The sequence below is a fragment of the Hyalella azteca genome, unplaced genomic scaffold, assembly GCF_000764305.2.
Source record: "Hyalella azteca isolate HAZT.00-mixed unplaced genomic scaffold, Hazt_2.0.2 contig7416, whole genome shotgun sequence".
NCBI lineage: Eukaryota > Metazoa > Arthropoda > Malacostraca > Amphipoda > Hyalellidae > Hyalella > Hyalella azteca.
In genome coordinates this window covers 230,617-250,903 of record NW_025937542.1, presented here as the reverse complement: position 1 = coordinate 250,903, position 20,287 = coordinate 230,617, and the positions used below count along the sequence as shown (strand labels likewise).

The following is a 20,287-nucleotide window of genomic DNA, read 5'->3' as shown; positions in this document are numbered from 1 at the left end:
TTTGTGTTACAGGCTAACATCTATCATCTTCATTTACAAAAATAATGGGTCATATGGTCCAAATAGTAACGGGCTTTCTTACTCTCAATACGAACCGAGAGCAGACGTACCTAGCATAGATACGCGCTTTCGCCGGGCCAAACTGGGTCAGGATGACCCACACTAGCGCAGAAAGTGTATCACTGCCTGAACAGTCTCGCACAAGCGCTTCGAACGCGCTTTAGAGTTGAGTGGAGTGCTATAGTGTAAAGAAGCGGTAGCTCAGGCACTGAAATTTACGTCATTTAAAATTTTTCAATCGCTTGAAGAAAAATATCCCTGACTAATATCACTATTTCGACGATTTTTTTACATTATAATAAATTATTCAACTTTAAAACCATAATATGACTAAAAATTTTCGGTTTCAATTTGCGACGTGGAATTAAAAATATTTTAGAAAGTTCTTAAGAAAATATATCTATAATTTTTCATCCTTCTTCGGACTAACGTCACGAAAATGAGTCGGTTTATATAGCATAGGTTAAAACTAGTGAGCACGTTTGTATAGCTCTTAATTCTGACCTACCCCCTTAGCTGCTTCTGTATTATAATTATATTCCGAAATTCCTTGACGCGAGATTATGACAGTGTTTATCCGTGATCTTGTTGAAATTGTGGCGTCACAATTCAAATCTCTAAGACCTGATAAGTCCAGTCGTGTCGTCATCAGCCGACGTTTAGCCCTTCAGTTTGGTGGACATCAACATGTTGGCTTTTTTATGACGATGTTATTCGCAATTTCCGTTTGTTGTTCAAAGAGTATACTGAAATCACTAATTTTCGTCAAGTTGACCACTAACTTATTTTATCACCCATTCCGTGAGAAATGTTCAGCACGTTGCAGTAGTTGTAACGTTCAGTTGAATTAAAACACCAGCGTGCCGCTTTGCCACAAATGAAATACTGAAAAACGAATCTTTGTATTTTTTTACAATTTTGTCTGGTGCATCAATTTTGTAAGGTAACTTAACGTTGGATTAATGGAATTAATTATAATTTGATGCATTGATGACTTGTACCTATTCAATTTTCAGGGTGTGAGCGAGTCGGCCGGGGCGTGGGGAGAGCTTGGCCACTATAACATCTTGCACGTGACCACGAGTGACCCCAGCCAGCACTGGTTCACACGCTACTGTTGCTACCTCGTACACTGCTCCAGACTTAAAGTCAACTTCCCCTACCCTGCCATCAGCAACCAGGTAATCCTAACGTCAACTTCCCCTACCCTGCCATCAGCAACATGGTAATCCTAACGTCAACTTCCCCTACCCTGCCATCAGCAACATGGTAATCCTAACGTCAACTTCTCCTACCCTGCCATCAGCAACAAGGTAATCCAAATGTCAACACAAAGTAACCTACAAAAATTTCTTTACAATACTTTCGTTCAATATTTCAATGTACTTTCCTTCCTCATTGTTCAAAAGGACACCAATTATATTGACTGATTTATTTCTTCTATGAGTGTTTTAATACTTTTCACTTTCGAAAAAATTTTTGGGAGTGAACATTTTTGAACATTAATAATTATCTTTTTTATTGAACAATTTTTACATACCAATTGCGTGCTTTATTAATGAAAAATTGCACGGTTATTGAGTCGCATCGCTAGAAGCAAAGTAATGATAATCATGATTTATTTATAGAACGTCATAATTAATTTCACTATCACTTTAGCCCTATTTCACTTCTAGATGCGTCAGAACAACTTTTTATCATATAACTGCCTTTTACAGCAGTATTTATTTCATCATTTTAATTCGAGTCATTATTTGGAAAGGTAATCTTGGAAGACGACCGCATCCAGACGGCCGTGGACCAGGTTGTGAACGAGAGCATCCCTGAGGACCTGCCTGTGGAGAAGCGAGCAGCGTCCTGCAGGTCATTGAGGACCATGCAGCTCGCTAGGGCGCACCGCATCCTTAATGATATGAAGGCTGCCATCTCTACCACACTCATCAGGTTAGTGTGGTGCTTGTGGTGAGATGTTTGGTGTGGTGCTTGTGGTGAGATGTTTGGTGTGGTGCTTGTGGTGAGATGTTTGGTGTGGTGCTTGTGGTGAGATGTTTGGTGTGGTGCTTGTGGTGAGATGTTTGGTGTGGTGCTTGTGGTGAGAAGCACGACCACTAACGAGCCCACGATGCCCTCTTACGTGCCCACGATGCCCTCTTACGTGCCCACGATGCCCTCTTACGTGCCCACGATGCCCACTTACGCGCCCACAATGCCCTCTTACGTGTCCACGATGCCCTCTTACGTGCCCACGATGCCCTCTTCCGTGCCCACGATGCCCTCTTACGTGCCCACGATGCCCTCTTACGTGCCCACGATGCCCTCTTTACGTGCCCACGTTGCCCTCTTACGTGCCCACGAACAATCATCTAAGCAGCCCCTCTGAATTATTGCTGTCTCTGCGTGCAGAATAACAGGCTACGTGCTCTTCAAAGTGTTCTCACGACTGCTGAAGTCTGTGGTGGTGCACAAAGGGCAGCTCGAGGCCATCCAACGCGCTTCCAAGAAGGGCACGCCCCTGATCTTCGTGCCGCTGCATCGCTCGCACGTCGACTACCTCTTCGTCACGTGGGTGCTCTTCAACTGCCAGATCCCCGCGCCCATCGTCGCTGCCGGCGAAAACCTCAACATGCCCGTTTTTGGGTGAGCTCTTAGCATGTGAAATATGTTTCTAATTAGTACGTGTGCTCTATGACAGCCTTTTGCTGAATTGATTTCCTTTACCAGTTTCTTGTTGCCTTTGATATAATTAGAGAACTGGGATTGAACAGCCATTATGCATTGTAATCTTCGACTATTGACGCTATTAATTTATTTTTTTTAATTTACTGTAAAAATCGAAATAACTGAAGATACATTTCCTCTTGTTTACGTGCAATGTTTGAAGAAAATCAAGCTGTGATCAAGCATTTTCACTTTGCTTAAAATTTGGTTTATAATACGGTGTTAAATCTATTAAAACCATATTGTTAACTATTCATGTAGCTTATATTGTCTAACTTATTAGCTTGTGTTTGAGGCTCACAACTGGAGTGAGAATAATTGATGTTTGATGTAATTTGTCATTGCAGTGCGCTGCTGCGTGGCACAGGCGGCTTCTTCATCAAGCGGCGGCTGGAGAGCAACAAGGCGCGTCGTGACGTGCTGTACCGCGCGCTGCTGCAGTGCTACATGAGCCATTCCCTACACGCGGGGTACAACCTCGAGTTCTTCATAGAGGGCGGCCGCACTCGCACCGGCAAGCCTGCCATGCCCAAAGGTTTGGAGAAAATCTCATGTTGTATTGTTGTATTCTTACTGATGTGACGGTTTCACATTTTTCAATTTTCCCAAAATTTCCCACTATCTTGAACTAGTTTTTAGTTATTCCTTGAAGTTTAGGCTGAGTTTTTGAGTCAAAGATACACTGACATCTGTAATTACCTGTTTTAGAATTCTGTCAAATTCTAATAATAGAGTTCTCAAACCACGTTTAAAATGGACTTGATTGGTAATTAAATTCATCAATCCATTAAACGATTGGCGTAGTCAGATTTTAGACTTATACTCTTGCTCAAAAAGCTTGTATTTTCCAACTAAAAGGAACTTTTTCGAAGAATTCAGGTTGCGTATTTAGTGCCCTACCCAATTTTTTCAAATCTGTATGAATTATTGTATGTTTCGTATGTGTGTTGATTCGCAAAATATATGTCCCCAGGTGGGCTTCTGAGTGTCATTCTGGACGCTTATCTTAGCGGCATGCTGGACGACGCTATGATCGTTCCCATAGCCATCAACTACGACAAGCTCGTCGACGGCAACTTCATCAGGGAGCAGCTCGGCCAGAGCAAGGTACGATGAGTGATGGGAGGGTCGAACAAAATCTGCTCATACTTTCACTACTTGCAATATACCGTAATGGAATCATAATTTTATACCATAGTTTAATGATGCGTAGCAAAATTATTTACATTAAATAGATAATTTTATTACAATACAATTCTCGTCCATGTCACGCTTGACCATTTACTTCCAAATTTAGGGAGGTATTACAGTAAGTTTGCTAATTAGTTTCTTTACACTTTTAAATGTTTGTCAGACTGCATATGCAAAGCTGTAACAACTCTTATTAAGATTCTGAAGTTTCACAATTATGCAGTCTAACAGGTGTTTAGTCAACACTATATGACCTGCAGGTGCCGGAGTCATTTTGGGGCGCCGTGTGCGCGATCTGTAAAGTGCTTTCGACTAACTACGGCCAGTCGCGCATTGACTTCGGCGCGCCCTTCAGCCTGAAGGAGTTCGTGCAGCTGAGTCGCATCCCTGTGGCGCAGCTCGCGGCGAGCGGCACTACGTTGCTCAGTAACTTTGCCGGCGCCGCGAGCAAAGGCCACCACAGGTGCGGTATTGTTCATTGTTATCACTCGCATCGTTGATCCGTTATGGTGAAAGTATCCCTGACTGAATATTGTACACGATTCATCATTATCTTTCATGACATTGCTCATTGTCATCTTAAAATGTTTGACAAATGTATGAATTCTGTTGGATGTTACAGGTGGTAATGGCAAAAGTAGATGGTAATATCGATTCATTTTTTATGGCTTTACGAGCAATTTATGTATTATTAATGATTTGATTATATGCTGAGATACATAATTGAGTGATTCGAAAGCTTGCATAAAATTATACATTCTGCAATTCATATATCAGTGTCATGTAGACTTGATAAAAATTGTATAGTTTTAATAGAGCGCAATAAGAGACAAGCTGAAACTGATCTTTGTTCCGCATCGTCAGTTGTTTCCTCGTTATTGTGTACATGTGCTCCCTGTTTTTAATTGAAACTGATTCCATCAAGAATGGTAATTTTATTTACAGTAATGATAATGTTCATCAGATAAATGATAGGTTTATTTGCTCATTTCCAGATCGCTGTCTAGTCCCGTGGCTGCGTCCCACCTCACAGTGCAGCGCCCTCCGTCCATTTCTTCGTTCGCTGCCCCGGCCTCCTCGTCAGACGTCCCCTGTACCACAGACACGCAGCTCCTCCCTGCCATGAGCAACTCCTCCCTCTTCGGCACGGAGCTCACAGACGAATTCAGAGAACTCGTCAAGAAGCTTGGACAGCACATTGTTTTTGGTGAGACTATTGTTTGGTGAGACATTGTTTTTGGTGTTGTAATGTTACAGCTGGTGAGGCTGGGGTGTTTCTGTGTCACAGTGGGTGAGGCTATGGTGTTGCTATATCACAGTTGGTTAGGTTTGGGTGTTCTCACATCTCGCTTGTTTAGGCCCAGGAGTTTTTCATCACAAGTGCAAGTTTCATAAGATCCCGTACCTGCCACAGCCTAAATATTGCTCAAGATGTTAATCGTTTGTATAAACATTAACCCGTCATAGATGTGAACTGTTTTTACCATTTATTTCTTTGCAGGAATTGAAGGAAATTTTTATTTACGCTGATTGCAACAACTGGAAGCCACTAAATCTTTGAGTGGAAAAATTTGTTAGAATAGCATTAGAAATTTAAATAGGCAGGCAAGTCACCTTAAGTGCGTTGCATTTTGCAAGTAAAATCTTTCGTAGGCAATATAAATAGTTGATCTTTTCTTACACCGAGTCTGAGTTGTGGTTCAATGTGTTGTAGCTCTTATCAACTGATTTGTTATGTCAGACGCTGAACGGTGTCAGGCGATGATGTCGAGCAACCTGGTGGCGTGGGTGGTGAGCTTCCAGCACCGCGGGGGTGCGACGCTGCCGCTGCTCAGTGCTGCCGTCCACGACCTCAAGACCCTCCTGCAGCAGCGCGGCCGTGACGTCGGCTTCACCGGCGACTCCGTGGACGTTGTGAAGCACGCAGTACGTGCTGCTGTCGTGCCCTTGTGTTGTCAAGCACGCAGTACGTGTTGCTGTCGTGCCCGTGTGTTATCAAGCACGCAGTACGTGCTGCTGTCGTGCCCGTGTGTTGTCAAGCACGCAGTACGTGTTGCTGTCGTGCCCGTGTGTTGTCAAGCACGCAGTACGTGCTGCTGTCGTGCCCGTGTGTTGTCAATCACGCAGTACGTGCTGCTGTCGTGCCCGTGTGTTGGCAAGCATTTTTATTTTCCTTTAAAAAAATGCTCGTAGCTCTCTAGATGCTCTTGAAAATGATCTATATTAAAGGAACAAACGCCATGTAGTGCTCTTAACAGGATCAGGTGGCAAAAAAAAGTGGGATTAGTCCTGAAAAATTGTTTCAAGAATTTTTTTATATTTGAATTTAAGTAAACTTTTGCTTAATAATAAATGTCCTCCCGCCGCAGCTGATTGTTGTATATGTGTTGCTCAGGTTCGTTTACTCGGGCCATCACTGATCAGGACGGAAGTGAGGGACGGCGTGACAGTTTACAGTCCCGTCACATGCCTGCCCAACGTCATCGAGCTAAACTACTACGCCAACGCCCTGCTGCCTGTCTTCGCCATCGACGCCATCATCGGTGAGCTGTGCCATCATCGGCAACCTGTTGTGTTCCCTACTGTTTTGTGAGAGATTGCTGCGGCGCTCAATTTTGTCTACTACGTGTGAAGAAAATTAGCTAATCTTTGTGTTGAGTATAAAAATACTATTTACGAAAAAATGCTTGCAAACCTTTATGTTTATTATATATCCTACTTAGGAAAGATTAAATTGTTAGTGAACCTTTTTGTTTTCGTTGCTTTATATGAGTTTTTGTGATGATGCCTTGACTTGTGTGTTCCTTGTTGATGCACTGCGTTCGTCTCTGAATGACGGTTGAGGATGTCATACTTAAATGTTTCCTAATTTATTTCGATAAATTTTTAAGTTGAGTAATGATTTTTGTGTTTGTGATGTTACTAAGGACGTTATTGTGTGTGCAGCGGTGAGCCTGCAGAGCATCCTGGACTGCGAGCTGTGGCCGTACTGCGACACCGAGCCCAGCATCACCGTCGAACTCGATAAGGTCTCAATAAAGTAGAATCTTCGTTATTTTAACACGTTTGTCTTTACTCAGCTTCGCGTTTGTTTGTTTGTTGTTAACATTGACAACGAAAATTCGCCCACTTCTGATTGCTCTTGAGATCTGAAATTCGGCATGCAGGCTATTTTCGCCTAACAATTTTAGATACAATCATAAAAACTTAATTGAGTAAAGTATATATATAGTAAATATATAGTATGACGTGCGGACGCTGACGTTATAGACGAGCAGGCGCTGACGCTGCGTATCATCGATACGTACAAGTCAAGTAAATTGGCTCGCAACAACGTTTTTCATGTGTAGCAACGGACTAAAAAGGAGAAAATAAAATACTTAAAAAAACTTAAAAAAACATGTTTTTCTTGTGGACTAAAAAGTAGAAAATAAATTATGGCTCGTCCCAAAAAACGTGGGGAGGGCTGTACGTTCACCATCAAATTTCCAAAATTCGTGTGTTGTGTGCTTTTCGCTTTAATCATAAATCTGCCCGACACACGTTTTTTGGGGCGAGCCATAATTTATTTTCTACTTTTTAGTCCACAAGAAAAACAGGGTTTTTTAAAGTTTTTTTTTTAAGTATTTTATTTTTAATGTTTATTTATAGAACAAAAAAAAAATGACAAAAGCAAAATGAAGTCCAAATTAATAATTCAAATCGTTCAAAAATATATTTTTCTTTCATAACTACACAGCTTCGTCAAAAAATACCGTTATTAACATCATCGACATCTTCATGTTCGTTGACGGCTTGCTTGATGATTGCTTGATGAGATCAGACCACATTTATCTCAGTACATATCTAGCACTTATTATTATTATTCTACAAAGATATTATCACGACGTCTGGTACAATAAAAATTTTGATGGCATTTTAGGTATTGAGGGAACATGATAATTTTAAAAGTGAGTACAACAACAAAAAAAAAATGAGAAAACGTTACAAGCGAGCATGTATTATTCAGTTGATGAAACGGTCGCTGCGGCTGTGCGAGGTGTTCGCACACGAGTTTGTGCTCTACGCTCCCTGCGGCAATCTGTCGACGCGCCTTCTGGACGCTGTCGACAGACTCTGCGTTATTGGCTTCCTCTCCGAGAACAAAAGTCTTAGCAGGAGCCTCAGGTTGGTGCAGTCTGTGATCATGCGTATGTGTTCTTCAGAGTTACATTGAAGATGCCTAAAGAAACACATTGCTAGCATTTAGTTCATTTTATAATGACGTTCATTTATTCTCCGCTTCATGGTTTTATCGTCCTCGAACTTTTTAGTATGAGTCTTTTTTTTTCATCAGCAGAATCGTAATCAAAAGTAGTGTTTTTATCATTATATATATCTCATATTTTTTTAATTCTCGTTGATTTTAAATATGTTTACTACGCAGTCGGCGATACCATGGGGCTAGCGCTCACCAAGATGACTTTGATAGCTGGCAAGTTACCAACGAGCCATGTGACGTGGTGGGCAACGAGAATAATATGTTGTACACGGTCGTGTATAACGTCTTGCCCACCACGGCCACTCTGAGCTGCCTCACCACCTTCTCCAACATGCTCACGCCTCTGCTAGACGCTTACTGCAGCACCGTGGAAACTCTGCAGGCCATCGTCGGAACTAAAATCCCTGAAAAGGAACTGGTTGCTAAAACCCAGCTCTTGGTCCGAGAAAGACTTGCTGATGAATCGATCAAATTTGGTGAGAACTAAAATAGAAGCTCTATGAACTTATGTCCATAATCAGTCAAAGATGGTAGAGGGTGTTTAACTCAGTGTGCCTCTCTGGTGGCTGACACTCGTTTCACTGTTAAGTTATGAATGCTTTAACAGAATTCCATCACGATGCCTATGGATAAAATTCGTATTAGTAAATCTGTACTTTATTTTTTGGTAAGGTACAAAGTAATCTCGCAAAAAGTCTAACTCTGTTAATTAGCAACATCTAAGAGCGTCTTATCCTATGTTCATTTTGATTGCAGGTGAATGCATTGCCGCGGACCCTATCAAAAACTGCATCAAGATGCTGGAGAGTGAGCAAGTGCTGCAGTCTAGTCAACAAGATGGCGACAAACTTATCAACCTTACCACGCCGTATAATTCCTTGGAGGCTCTCGTGGTTCTACACGACTCCCTTGCCGCCTTCAGGGTCTAAACCCGCTAATGTTCATCTATCTGCATCGAGACCAGGCTTCGCGCTTCAAATATTATACCAGCGATAATTAAATAGGAAAGGACTTTTTCAGTTTTTTGAAAATTACCCATTCAGTTGCCGAGCTGCAGTTTGACTACTATTTCTGTTAGTCTTAAGTAATTATTATTTTCTCGGGCGTTTTTTATATTTTTGACGATGGGGGTAGTATTGTATTTGCAGCACAGAAACCTGCGCCGACAAACAATAAAAATAAATTCACGGATATCTGTATGACGTTGCTCCCGTCTGTACGCCGTGACTTAATTAATGTTGCCACCTTTCTTGCAAATACACCTATCCTAACCAACATTATGTTGTGCCACGTGTTCGCATTTCCAGCCAGTCTTAATTTTCTTAAACTGGACGTTCATCACAGTGATGCATTTGAGGCTCACGATAGCTTGCGATGACTGAGGCTCACGATAGCTTTATTGTGATGACTGAAGCTCACGATAGCTTGCGCATGTAACGTTCCAGCATGCAATGTCTATGCTGGACAATTACAGTCGAAGTGTAGCATAGCTGTGTCCTGGTGTTGTTGTCGACTCTCTGGACATGACGTGGAGGCTCATTTTCTGAAGAACATTCATTTCAAAAACAGTTTGGGCATCGCTTAATTTGTCTTGGTTCTTTCACACTATGAAATTATGGATTGATTCAAGTGAGTGAGTATTGCGGCGAGACTTGTCCCTGAAACATTATGTATATTGATTTGTGATGCAGCAATAGGGCACCTCATAGACTTGATGTCATGTTGTAACATTGATGTCATGTTGAATCATGTACAAGCACCTCATGTAATTTCTATCAACATTGTAGAATATCCACTTCAGCCTTTACATTTGCTTAACTTAATGATACTCCTGGTTAGGTAAATTCAACAGGGAAGTCATTGTGATGGTTCTTTCGCAAAAAGGATACTTGGGAATGTGGTGTAACTAAAGGAAAGATGTACGCGGAATATCCTTGTAAGATTTACAAACCAAACGACTTTTTTTGTTGTGCTAGCCTACTCTTTCAGCGTGCTGAAAGAGGCGATCTGGTGTTGTTCGGCTAATCGCCATTACTTGTTGGAAGCTTTACGAAGGTGGATAGAGTCTGCATAGTTCATAGATATTTTTTTCCCCAACTAGCGGCTGCTATGGGTATTGCAATCAAAATACTTTCATCAAATCTTCCCTGTTTTCTTTTACTTTTGTAAATATTAGTTTTTTCTGCTGGTCGCTTTCACAAGTCTTTCAAGTGACGATTAAGTTGTTACAACTTATCTGGTCCCGTACATAATCGTTGTGTCTACGCTCGAGTGCATTCGTCCTTTCGTTATGCTGTTAATATTGAGGTTAATATAAAGATAACTGTTATTTATCATTTTTGACAAATGGTTCTCCTTGGAACGCAAGGAACAACTATAGCGTTAAATCTGGATTGAATATTTGTCAAAAATATCAGGTCTGGAGTTTTTTTTTTTTTTTTGACAGCAATCACTCGAGCAATCTTCATGTTCTAGACTGACGTTTTGTCAGTCAGCTGCGTTGATCCCTTCTTCAGTTTCTAGATTCCGCTGCACCATTCCAGGACTATGTCGTTCATTACAACCATCGTTCATGAATATCTAAGCGTTTTTTTAAAGTACAGTTTTTCCTAACACTAGAATTCTATCTCACGTTTACTATGATTGCCAATGATGTGGAAGTACGAGTATGACATGAAATTTACGACTCGTGAGATGGATTTTCGAATGTTGCCTCAGTTTTCAAGATGTCTTTTCTTACAAGCTTTTCCTCAAGCAAGATGGAGAACTTTGCCAAGAATCTCTACTGATGGCAGGTGGAATTTATGACTCGACTCGTATCTAGCCAGCTCAATTTCCCATGCTAGTATTTGCATTTCAACTCGCAGTATTTCTTTGGCTGCTTGCGACTTGGCTGTGAACGCAGCTTTGTCAACAGCTGATATTACTTAGCCATTACTTTATTTTTTTTTTTTGTTTATTAAACGAATGGCCGTGTTCATATTTCATAATTTTGTATTTATCCACAATTTAACGAGTCCACTTTATACTTCATTGTAACTTCTATTTTACAGTTTGTTCTATTAATATTCGTTTTGTGCTGTTCATTTATCAACTCTCGTGATCAAACTGACTTCCTGTGAAGTTTTTAGAAAGTTTAATATTCGTTTCAGTTTCACTATGCTGTTAGACAGTGTTGATTTAAACAACCTTTTGTGTATTTTTTCAGTGAAAATCGTAAACGATTGTAGGCTTCCGCTCTTGCTTATTTTTGGAACTCGACACATTTTCTTGATTGCTCACTTGTGCATTTTATGCAGCTTTAGGTTAGGAGGAATCATCAGCTCGCCACCATACCGCCTCTTGAACATTATTTCAGCTAATTGATAAACGTTGCAATGCGATCTAATGGCCCCGTGCGACCCTTGGATCTTATGCTTAAACTTGATGTTGATGAATATCCTCGAAAAAATGCTGAAATATATTTACGCATGGATATAGGCATTGTTAGTAAAGCTTATAAAGATTTCAGCCAATTTTCGTTGGAATGTTATTGATGTACATTAATTCCTCTATCGTCTAAGTGGCGTTGTTTTGGCCTTCCAGAATTCTCTCACTAGACTGTATTCTTGACAAGTATTTGAGGAGCTAAGGAGCTAGCTTCTATGTTTGCATTTGTAAATAAGAGGATTGTGAGTGTTTACTGCTACTGTCATAGGATAGCCATTGCAAGATTTCGTGCGATCAGTTTCTTTCTAGGAAACGATTAAAACTAAATGAAATGCATAAACTGGTGTTATCATTTCCTTTCTGTTTTTTTTTTTCTTTTTTGAGATTTTTTAGACATGTCTGCGACCGCCCGTCTGCTAATCAAGAGTTTCCTGCCAGAAAATATATCTGGGTCTTGCATTCTATATTGTGTTGCGATATAAATTTTCACCTTAAAATATTTTTTAATCACCAGACGGGGATGGTGGACTCGAAAACTGTTGTGAAACCGGATGAGCTCATACTGTAATCTTGCTGTTCATTATTCTTGCCAAGGTGGATTACTTTACATTTGTCAGCGTTAAAACGCAGCTTCCACTTATCAGCCCAGTCAACCAGCCTGTCAAGATCACCTTGTAACTGTACTTTTTGCGACGTATTCTTCACTGTATTATAAACTTTTGTGTCGTCGGCATACATGGAGCACACGCTGGACACTGCTTCTGGCAGATCGTTTATAAAAGCAACGAACAAAATAGGCAAATGAACGCCTCCTTGTGGCACGCCACTGCGCACTGATGCCCAGTCTGACACGGTTCCGTTAATACTGACACGTTGTCGCCTACCTACTATAAAGTCTCTGATCCATTGGAGTACGTTTCCCTCAATTCCCAAAGACTTCATTTTACGCAACAGCCGCTCATGCGGAACACTGTCATATGCTTTGGCAAAATGCATCCACTGGCTCCCTTTCGTCCAGGAGGCGAGTCCAATCGTTCAACGTAGATAATAAGTTAGTGGTGCAGGATCTACCGGCAATAAAACCATGTTGACAATCTGATATGAGATGGTGAGCAGTTAAGTGATCGATAAACCTATCCCTCACAACAGATTCAATTAGCTTACAAACAACACTTGTCAGACTGACAGGGCGATAGTTGCCGGGGCTGCTTATGTCACCTTTTTAGCGCATTTTCTCATTTATGGAATAAATGCACTATTGTGCTCGCCATGTCCGTCTGTCTCTGTCTGTCCGTCCGTCTGTCCGTGACCTCAAGTTTTCGTCGACGAGAAAATGCGCTCTCTGTCACTCACTGCAGTGAGGACTGAGTTATATTTTTTGAACAATAACATAACATAACATAACATAGTGATGTCGGCTCTGAAGAGTAGGCCTGATGTGGCCTGTCGCCGATTCTTTTCCATTTCGTGCCTTGTTCATAGATCTAAACTCGTGTCATTTGACCGGATCTTTTCATGACTGGCGATAGTTTGAAGAAGCTACTAGACTTCCATCCAGCCATTATTAAATGCACGAACTAGATCTCTTGAACGGAGAAAAATACAGAAAAAGGACGGAGAAACATACGACTGAGTTGAGTTGAGTATAGTAAAGTTCCCTCGAAAATTAAGGCTGGAAAAACAGCTGAGCTGCAGCTGGCGAGGGAAACACAGAGGTGTGGTGGCGGAATCAACACCTCTGTGGCGGAATCAACAATGGTGTAACTTGAGCTTCTTTCCAGTCGGAGGACAAAGTTCATTCGTTGAAAGTTTTTTGAAAGAATACTGTCAATGGGTCGGCCAGAACGGTTGCTAATTCTTTGAGTAATCTGGGATGGAAGCCGTCTGGTCCCCATGACTTGTGATTTAGAGCTACCAGGCGCTTGAGAACCTCTTCTTCGTGTACTATTTCATAACCTGTTAACTTCGAGCCGACTTCAAAGACAGAAATACTATTATTGCCTTGAAATCAGGATTTTAATGATAGTTGTATAAAAAATCGTTTATGTATTCATTTCATTATAAATGATCTAAATAAAAAATTCCACCAGAATGCAATATAATTCGCTTGAAGAATTTGGATTTCAGTTTTTCCTGCTCTTTTAAATTTCGCGATGCACAGGCAGCAGAAGTCACCCGTCACGATCGTGTTGTGCCATCGTTGCGAATGCGTCTCCACGAGTGAGCAGAATCTGCGAGGAGGCCCGGGCGGTAAAGAAGAGCAAGATTAGAGCAGTGAGTTGCTTGTTCGAAATCACAATAGGATGCGAATGCTCTGCGAAGTTAAGAATCGGCAACAGGCCTACGGCCTAATTAACGCTGACATCGCTATTATAAGGACAGCGTGGCACAGTGGTTACAGTTTAGAGTTCCAAGATTGAGGGGCAGAGAGATGCGAATTCGATCATAGCTCAATGCGAAAGCTTGGAATGTCGTGCTCGAGAGTCGAGACTGCAACAAGCACATACGAGAGAAGCTTTATCGTCCTCACATGACAGTATCAAAGCCGAGTGAAAATTTGGCCATGGCGACCTGAAATGCATTTAGTCAATAAATATCCAAACTCCAGAGTAATAAGCGATCGGCCTTAGGACACAGTAATAACTCATAACCAAAGTTTACGTAATGAGTATAGATGTGAGCACGTTAAAAGCTCATTTGCATTGGAAAGAAAGTCAGCATCTTTGGCGGAGACCCATGTCAAAATAGGCCGTTATCAGACTCTCCATTATCAAGAGAGGGCCGAGAGAAGACGTCTCGGACAATTTTACGGCTGGACTCGCGGCCGCGGTGATGGTCTGTGAAAAAAGGAGTGTGGTTCGCGCGTCTTAGCAATTGATATAACAATCGAATTTCTCTCTTCGACTTGATCTACTTTCTACTTGTCCTTTCATAAAATTTTGTCTAAACATAATATGACGTAAGTAAAAAAAAGCCTCTGAGTCTCGGTTCAAAATTTCCACTAAAATACCCGAAACAATTTCCTGCTTTACATGATTTTGCTTTTTAATTATATTTCTTCACAAGTGCCAGCTTAAAAATTTTAAGCTGGAGCTCTAGCAATTGTGCTTTTCGTTTTGATGAATTTTCCCGCGTATAGAGATTGACTGTTGACTTTTTCAGCACCTGTGTTGGCAACACTCAGACGTGTGCGTGCTGTTAGAGGTTACGGTTGTGTAATTTGTGCTCGTTTCCTGTTTCCAAGAATGGGTGATAACGCTGTAAGTACCTCAAATCTTATGCATCGTAAACAATGTTCGTTTAAATGAACGAAAATTTATTAGATGTGTTGTGATAATCTTCGGCTGTCTTCATTTTAAACTTTTGAATCGGCTGACGCTGCATAGTTTCATTGCACCGGTCGTGCGATATTGATGGCTTCTGCCTTCTACCTATTCATAGTCAGTGTGAATTTGGCAAAGTGAGGCTTCTTTTAGACTCTTCCCCGAGCTCATTTTAGAGTCCAACTGGTAAATCAAAAAGGTACCTATCGTGGATGCCAGTTATCAGCATTATAGGTACATTAGATCTAGGTTCAAATCTTAGGTACCTAGTAGATGCAAAAATTAAGAAGGAACTATACTATAGCGTATAGGTACCTACCTAATTCTAAGGAAATCCTTGTTTCGCCACTATGCTGAGTGCTATCTGCAGCCAATATTCAAAACATGTTTATTACTTCACAAGTTCACGGCTGCAGAGAAGATGATTGATCAACTTCAGCTACCTATTTTTCTATTGGTATTGTTAATATTTACATGCTCTGAAGATGTTAGGCCTACATACTATTTAAAGGCAAAATTAACTTTGTGAATGTCAAAAATATTATGAATAAATTTATTTGAAAATAAGTTTCTTAGCAAACTTGCTAATTGTTGTGTTAATGTACAGGACAAGCTAGAGATTAGAGGTTTCCCACCATTTCTGGAACCATGAGATTTTGGCCAGATGAATTATCTACCTCCTATCCAATTGTTAACAAAAGTGCATGAATGGGCCGTGAGATTCCTATGTAGGGTAAACGCGGTATATTCCGACACATTAAGGACGCATCAAGAAATGAAAAACTATAAAAAAAAACATATGTGTTACGTAAGTTCTGTTGCCTTCACACATAGTGGCAAAGCAGAGAGTTTTTTAGACTCTCCCTCAAGTTCATTTTTGAGTCCTATAAGTAGACCAGTAAAGTATCCTGGATACTAGCATCATCATACTTAAGAAATTGGTTTAAATCTTGGGTAAATGAGGAAATTGAAAATGAACTGATTCTAAAAAAGCTGTGGTTTGCCACTATGCCTTCACATGACTCTCAAAACACTTCACTACGCGTCAGCAACGATGAAACGTCACAAAATGTTGCCATATTTATTAAAAAGCCTTTAGAATGGAAACCTACCAAATCCCTATATTCCGTCACTTTGTGTGGCAACATTTGACACGTGGTGAGTCGTATTGCGTCAGCGCTTCAAATTTATTTTGGATCTCAATATTTTCCTGCTAGATGGCCAAGACCTAGTGTTTTTGCAGTATTTCGACACGCAAATGTATGACGTCACCATTTCAACCATCAATGAACGCATGGAACTTAAACAAAGCTTAATATAAAGGAAAAGCTGGAGAGGTGACGGAATTACCTACGATGTCGGAATATACCGCATTTACCCTATTGAAAATTTGTTGTGTTGGAGCCGTGAGATTTCAGAAACAAGTAGGAAAATTCCAATCCTGTAATACAGGGCTGTAAAAGTCAGATTTTTTCTGAAATACTGTGGCTCTAATATCACATAATCTCAGTAAGTATTAAATCTTGCAGCTTGAATGTCATAAATTTTTGTTTGGTTGAAAAAATCATGGTTTGCACTTTGCAATCCACATTACTTTACCGTTCCCACCAAAATATCCTGCAGAACGTAATCAGTGTAATGCTAATAAGTTAACCTAAATGTTCATAGTTACCGAGTGGTCAGACAGTCAGACTGCATTAGGCCTAATACATGTTCAGCTTACAGTAAAGACAAATGTTATTGTTGCCATTTAACTGTTTAATTGTAAAGTTACAGATTTGCGGTAACACATGCATGGACTTTGTAAATAAATTTGTGCTTAGTAAATGACTGTCCATGGCCAAAACCCAAGATATGGAAATAGGTTCAGTATATTAAATCCAATAAATGTGCCTCTGTTCATGTATCATCTTGACCACTGGGCAAGCATTGAAATATCCAGAAATTAAAATTTCAGAAACCATTTCAAGAAAGTAAGAAGTATTATACAATATATTTATTTTTATGAATTTTTGCAAATTTTGCCTATTGAAGGTTTAAATTGCATTTGAAGAATTCAATAACTGCAATCAGTACAGAAAATTTTTCTTTATAATTAAAATTCAGTTTAAGCAAATGAAAAAGTAGAAACATAAAAATTTAATTTAATCAAATTTAACCAAGTTGCCAAAATAAATAAATATATATATTGATACTTCCACCTTTTGAAGAAAATGTGGAAAGAGCATCAATTCCATTGTCTGAGTCAAAACCTTCATTTAAATGCTCATATTTCAATTTGTGGACTTTGCAGCTGGTTATGCTATAGATAGAACGATGGTCAGATAATTAGGGATTGACTGAGGCATTATAAGGATGCCTCAAAAACAAACAGGAAGCCGTGGTGAGGCTTTTTGTGACGCAATTTCAAGTGATCATATATGGTAACTTACCCGTGAAAGGGTTAAACGCAATTGTTAAAAAAAAAAAATTGTAAAAGTCTTTACTGCAGATGAGATAATTTTGTTGCAATTTTTATGTCAAAATTAACAACAAGTGGCCATGCAACACTTGTGTGTTGCATGGCCAACAAGGTTACTGCTCAAAAACAGCTTTTTACAGCCTGGAAAAGTATGGTTCAAATAAATGCCTCTAAAAGTGGACTCAAATCTTAAGATTTTATAAATGCACAGCTCTTGAATCATGTAACTCCAAAGGGATATTTTTATTGAATAATTGTTAAAAACTTAAATAATACAATTGCCTTGTTTGCAAATCAAGATATTTTACTTTTTTTATAAATTATTGAAATTTACCCAACTACAATAGAATAATTTACATTGTTAGACCCCATTGTGTTATTGATGTTTAATTCCACTCTTCTTTTGACAGGATTCCAAGCCTGAAGGCGAAGGAAATGAATACATTAAGCTGAAAGTTGTGGGCCAGGTATGTTAAACACTATTAATTGTTTTCTATAAGTATTTTGCTACTTATCCAAATGAATATAATTAATATTCTCATCAATGTAATGATACTCCATGTCCATTCTTGTTTTACTCATTGAAGTCTGGTTTACTATTTTACATGCATTGATGTTGAATAATTTTTTAGATATGGAAAGAAATTAATGGGTATTAGATTTAATTATCTGAGAATTGAAAAAGTTTTTCGGAAACTTTTCTTCATTTGTATTCATCACTTTATAAAATATAGAGCTTATGAATTTAAGAATATATTTATACTTATTTTTATGTCAGAATCTGAGAAAATGATCAGAAATTCATGTTTTATATGAATAACTGAGCCTTTAAAAATCGTGTGCATGATTGTGCCATTAATCAAGGTCAGAAATTTGAAAACAATTTCATGATAACGACAATATTTTTTTAAACATGTAGACTTAATGTTTTTTAAAACACTTGTGATGACTGTTACCAAATGAGTACTCCTTAGGAGAATGCTAGGAGCCCTGCTTACATTGCTGCAGTCATGGACTCAATCATGACCCTAACCATCAGGGACCGTACTTTTTAAACTCGATCAAGTTCATGCCCGATTCCTCGTCTGTGATGGGTAGGTTTAGCTTCAAAAGCCAGCCGTCAGTGATTGGCTGATGGAGTTACGGAACAAACTAATTTTGATCGTACGGCCCTGTCCAAAAGAGCTTATAATAGAATACGTTATGGTTAATATTAACAAATGTTATGATTTTTGCAGGACTCCAATGAAATCCACTTCCGCGTGAAAATGACAACTCAGATGGGCAAATTGAAGAAGTCCTACAGTGAGCGCGTGGGCGTGCCAGTCGCGTCGCTGCGATTTCTTTTTGATGGACGCCGCATTAATGACGAAGAAACGCCTAAGGCGGTGAGTATGGGTGGCATTAATCACCGTAAATAAGGCATATCTCATTATTTGATTGATGGAAATTTTGATAGCAGTCAATTATCAACATCAAAGCGCCAATTTAATTCAGTAAATGGGGCGATAACAAAACTAAAACTTTCATTAATTGTTCGATTAAAAGTAGCATATCGTCAAAAGTTTGACCCACTTACCAACCTACATATGCGAAGTTGCATCTTGCCATTCGTTCATTTTAACTTTACAAAAATATTTCCTAATGTCCTCTCGTGTATGCCCTCTAATAGCTTTCACTAGTTTGGTCCAACATTTCAAATCACTCTTGATTATAGTGCATTTAGCAGTAGGTCGTGTGAAAGAGCGGTTTTTTGTTTAGACAAAAAAAGTCGCCATGGGAGCTTTTCTGAAAGATATTGTTGTGTAGCAAGGTATTGTCAATCGTTGCCTCGAAGTTAGCGCGCATTCTTTTGAGAGTTTAGGGAATGGAATATAATTTGCTTGTAAAAAATTCGTTAGTTTCATAACCTCAGTTGTCATCTTGTTTATTACAGCACATTGATCAAATTCTATTCTTGAAACGTTAGTGGTTGTTGTTGTGGTTCCCCGGTCTCCTTTTTACGAGAGACCCCTGGGGTTAGTGGTAGATGTGTAAGTCGGACCGAGAAAACCACGCAAACTTTATAGTGAAACTAAAATATTTTTTTTCCATTTGCAGCTGGAAATGGAGAACGACGACGTCATAGAGGTCTATCAAGAGCAGCTTGGCGGAAACCACTAACACCACAAGCGTGTTCTTGCACCATTCCTTAATTTAATGAATTATTGAGTATTTCATCATCCATCTTTGTCGTATCAACCCTTTATTTCCTTCCTCTCAGTTGCTCCTCTTTGTACGCAATTTTGAGCCATCGCGTCACCAAGACTGGAATCTGTAGACTTCGGTCTATGTCTACTTCATTTATTGCGTATTATTAGTCATCGGTAATTGATTTTAATATTAACGGACAAATTATAGCAGTACGTATGTATTTTTAAAATCAAAAAACGAGTATGAGCTTGGTCTTGATTTTGTTTTCATTTAGTAGAAGTCTTTGGGCATTATCTCGTGATCTGAGACAATTTTCGTATCTGCTTCGTTGCTACGAGTTTACTGTAATTTCCGTGTCGCTTGCCGTTTAAGGTTACGTTCTGTTGTAGATTAGGTTCTTGCGTACTATTAGGCTTGTAAATGTAAAAATAAATTACAGTGTGATTCGTTGTCTGAAAAGAAGTCCAAAATTAGCGTATCATTGGTCCGATGTACTGTATTTGTAGAATTTACTTCTATGAATATGCTACTGCGTCACTTTTATATAAAAGTTCTGAAAACAACTCGTTTACTGATTATCCAGCGAAATACTCGTAATTGCTCTCATCTTGATGACAGTGAAAGGAGCTTAATGAGTTGAGAATAAGGTCA

General features: G+C 39.6%; 2 protein-coding genes across 3 annotated transcripts in view; both read left to right on the top strand.

Annotated features, from left to right (window-relative positions):
• Positions 1 to 11,999, top strand: part of LOC108674825 (glycerol-3-phosphate acyltransferase 1, mitochondrial) — a 35,903-nt gene extending 23,904 nt beyond the window's left edge. For both annotated transcript variants that reach the window (XM_047881247.1, XM_018162797.1), the window contains 13 exons: positions 1,077 to 1,241; positions 1,823 to 2,004; positions 2,464 to 2,697; positions 3,126 to 3,313; positions 3,752 to 3,885; positions 4,230 to 4,432; positions 4,965 to 5,176; positions 5,711 to 5,895; positions 6,365 to 6,512; positions 6,916 to 6,998; positions 7,979 to 8,136; positions 8,396 to 8,706; positions 8,987 to 11,999. In XM_047881247.1, the coding sequence (XP_047737203.1) occupies positions 1,077 to 1,241; positions 1,823 to 2,004; positions 2,464 to 2,697; positions 3,126 to 3,313; positions 3,752 to 3,885; positions 4,230 to 4,432; positions 4,965 to 5,176; positions 5,711 to 5,895; positions 6,365 to 6,512; positions 6,916 to 6,998; positions 7,979 to 8,136; positions 8,396 to 8,706; positions 8,987 to 9,159 (2,376 nt within the window). In that variant the 3' untranslated portion in view covers positions 9,160 to 11,999. The remainder of the gene's footprint in view (positions 1 to 1,076; positions 1,242 to 1,822; positions 2,005 to 2,463; positions 2,698 to 3,125; positions 3,314 to 3,751; positions 3,886 to 4,229; positions 4,433 to 4,964; positions 5,177 to 5,710; positions 5,896 to 6,364; positions 6,513 to 6,915; positions 6,999 to 7,978; positions 8,137 to 8,395; positions 8,707 to 8,986) is intronic.
• Positions 12,000 to 14,828: 2,829 nt separating this feature from the next.
• Positions 14,829 to 20,199, top strand: LOC108674823 (small ubiquitin-related modifier). The gene is made up of 4 exons (XM_018162795.2): positions 14,829 to 14,919; positions 17,854 to 17,910; positions 18,682 to 18,831; positions 19,544 to 20,199. The coding sequence occupies exons 1-4, from the start codon at positions 14,905 to 14,907 to the stop codon at positions 19,604 to 19,606; spliced, it is 285 nt and encodes a 94-aa protein (XP_018018284.1). The 5' UTR covers positions 14,829 to 14,904; the 3' UTR covers positions 19,607 to 20,199.
• The last annotated feature ends 88 nt before the right edge of the window (positions 20,200 to 20,287 follow it).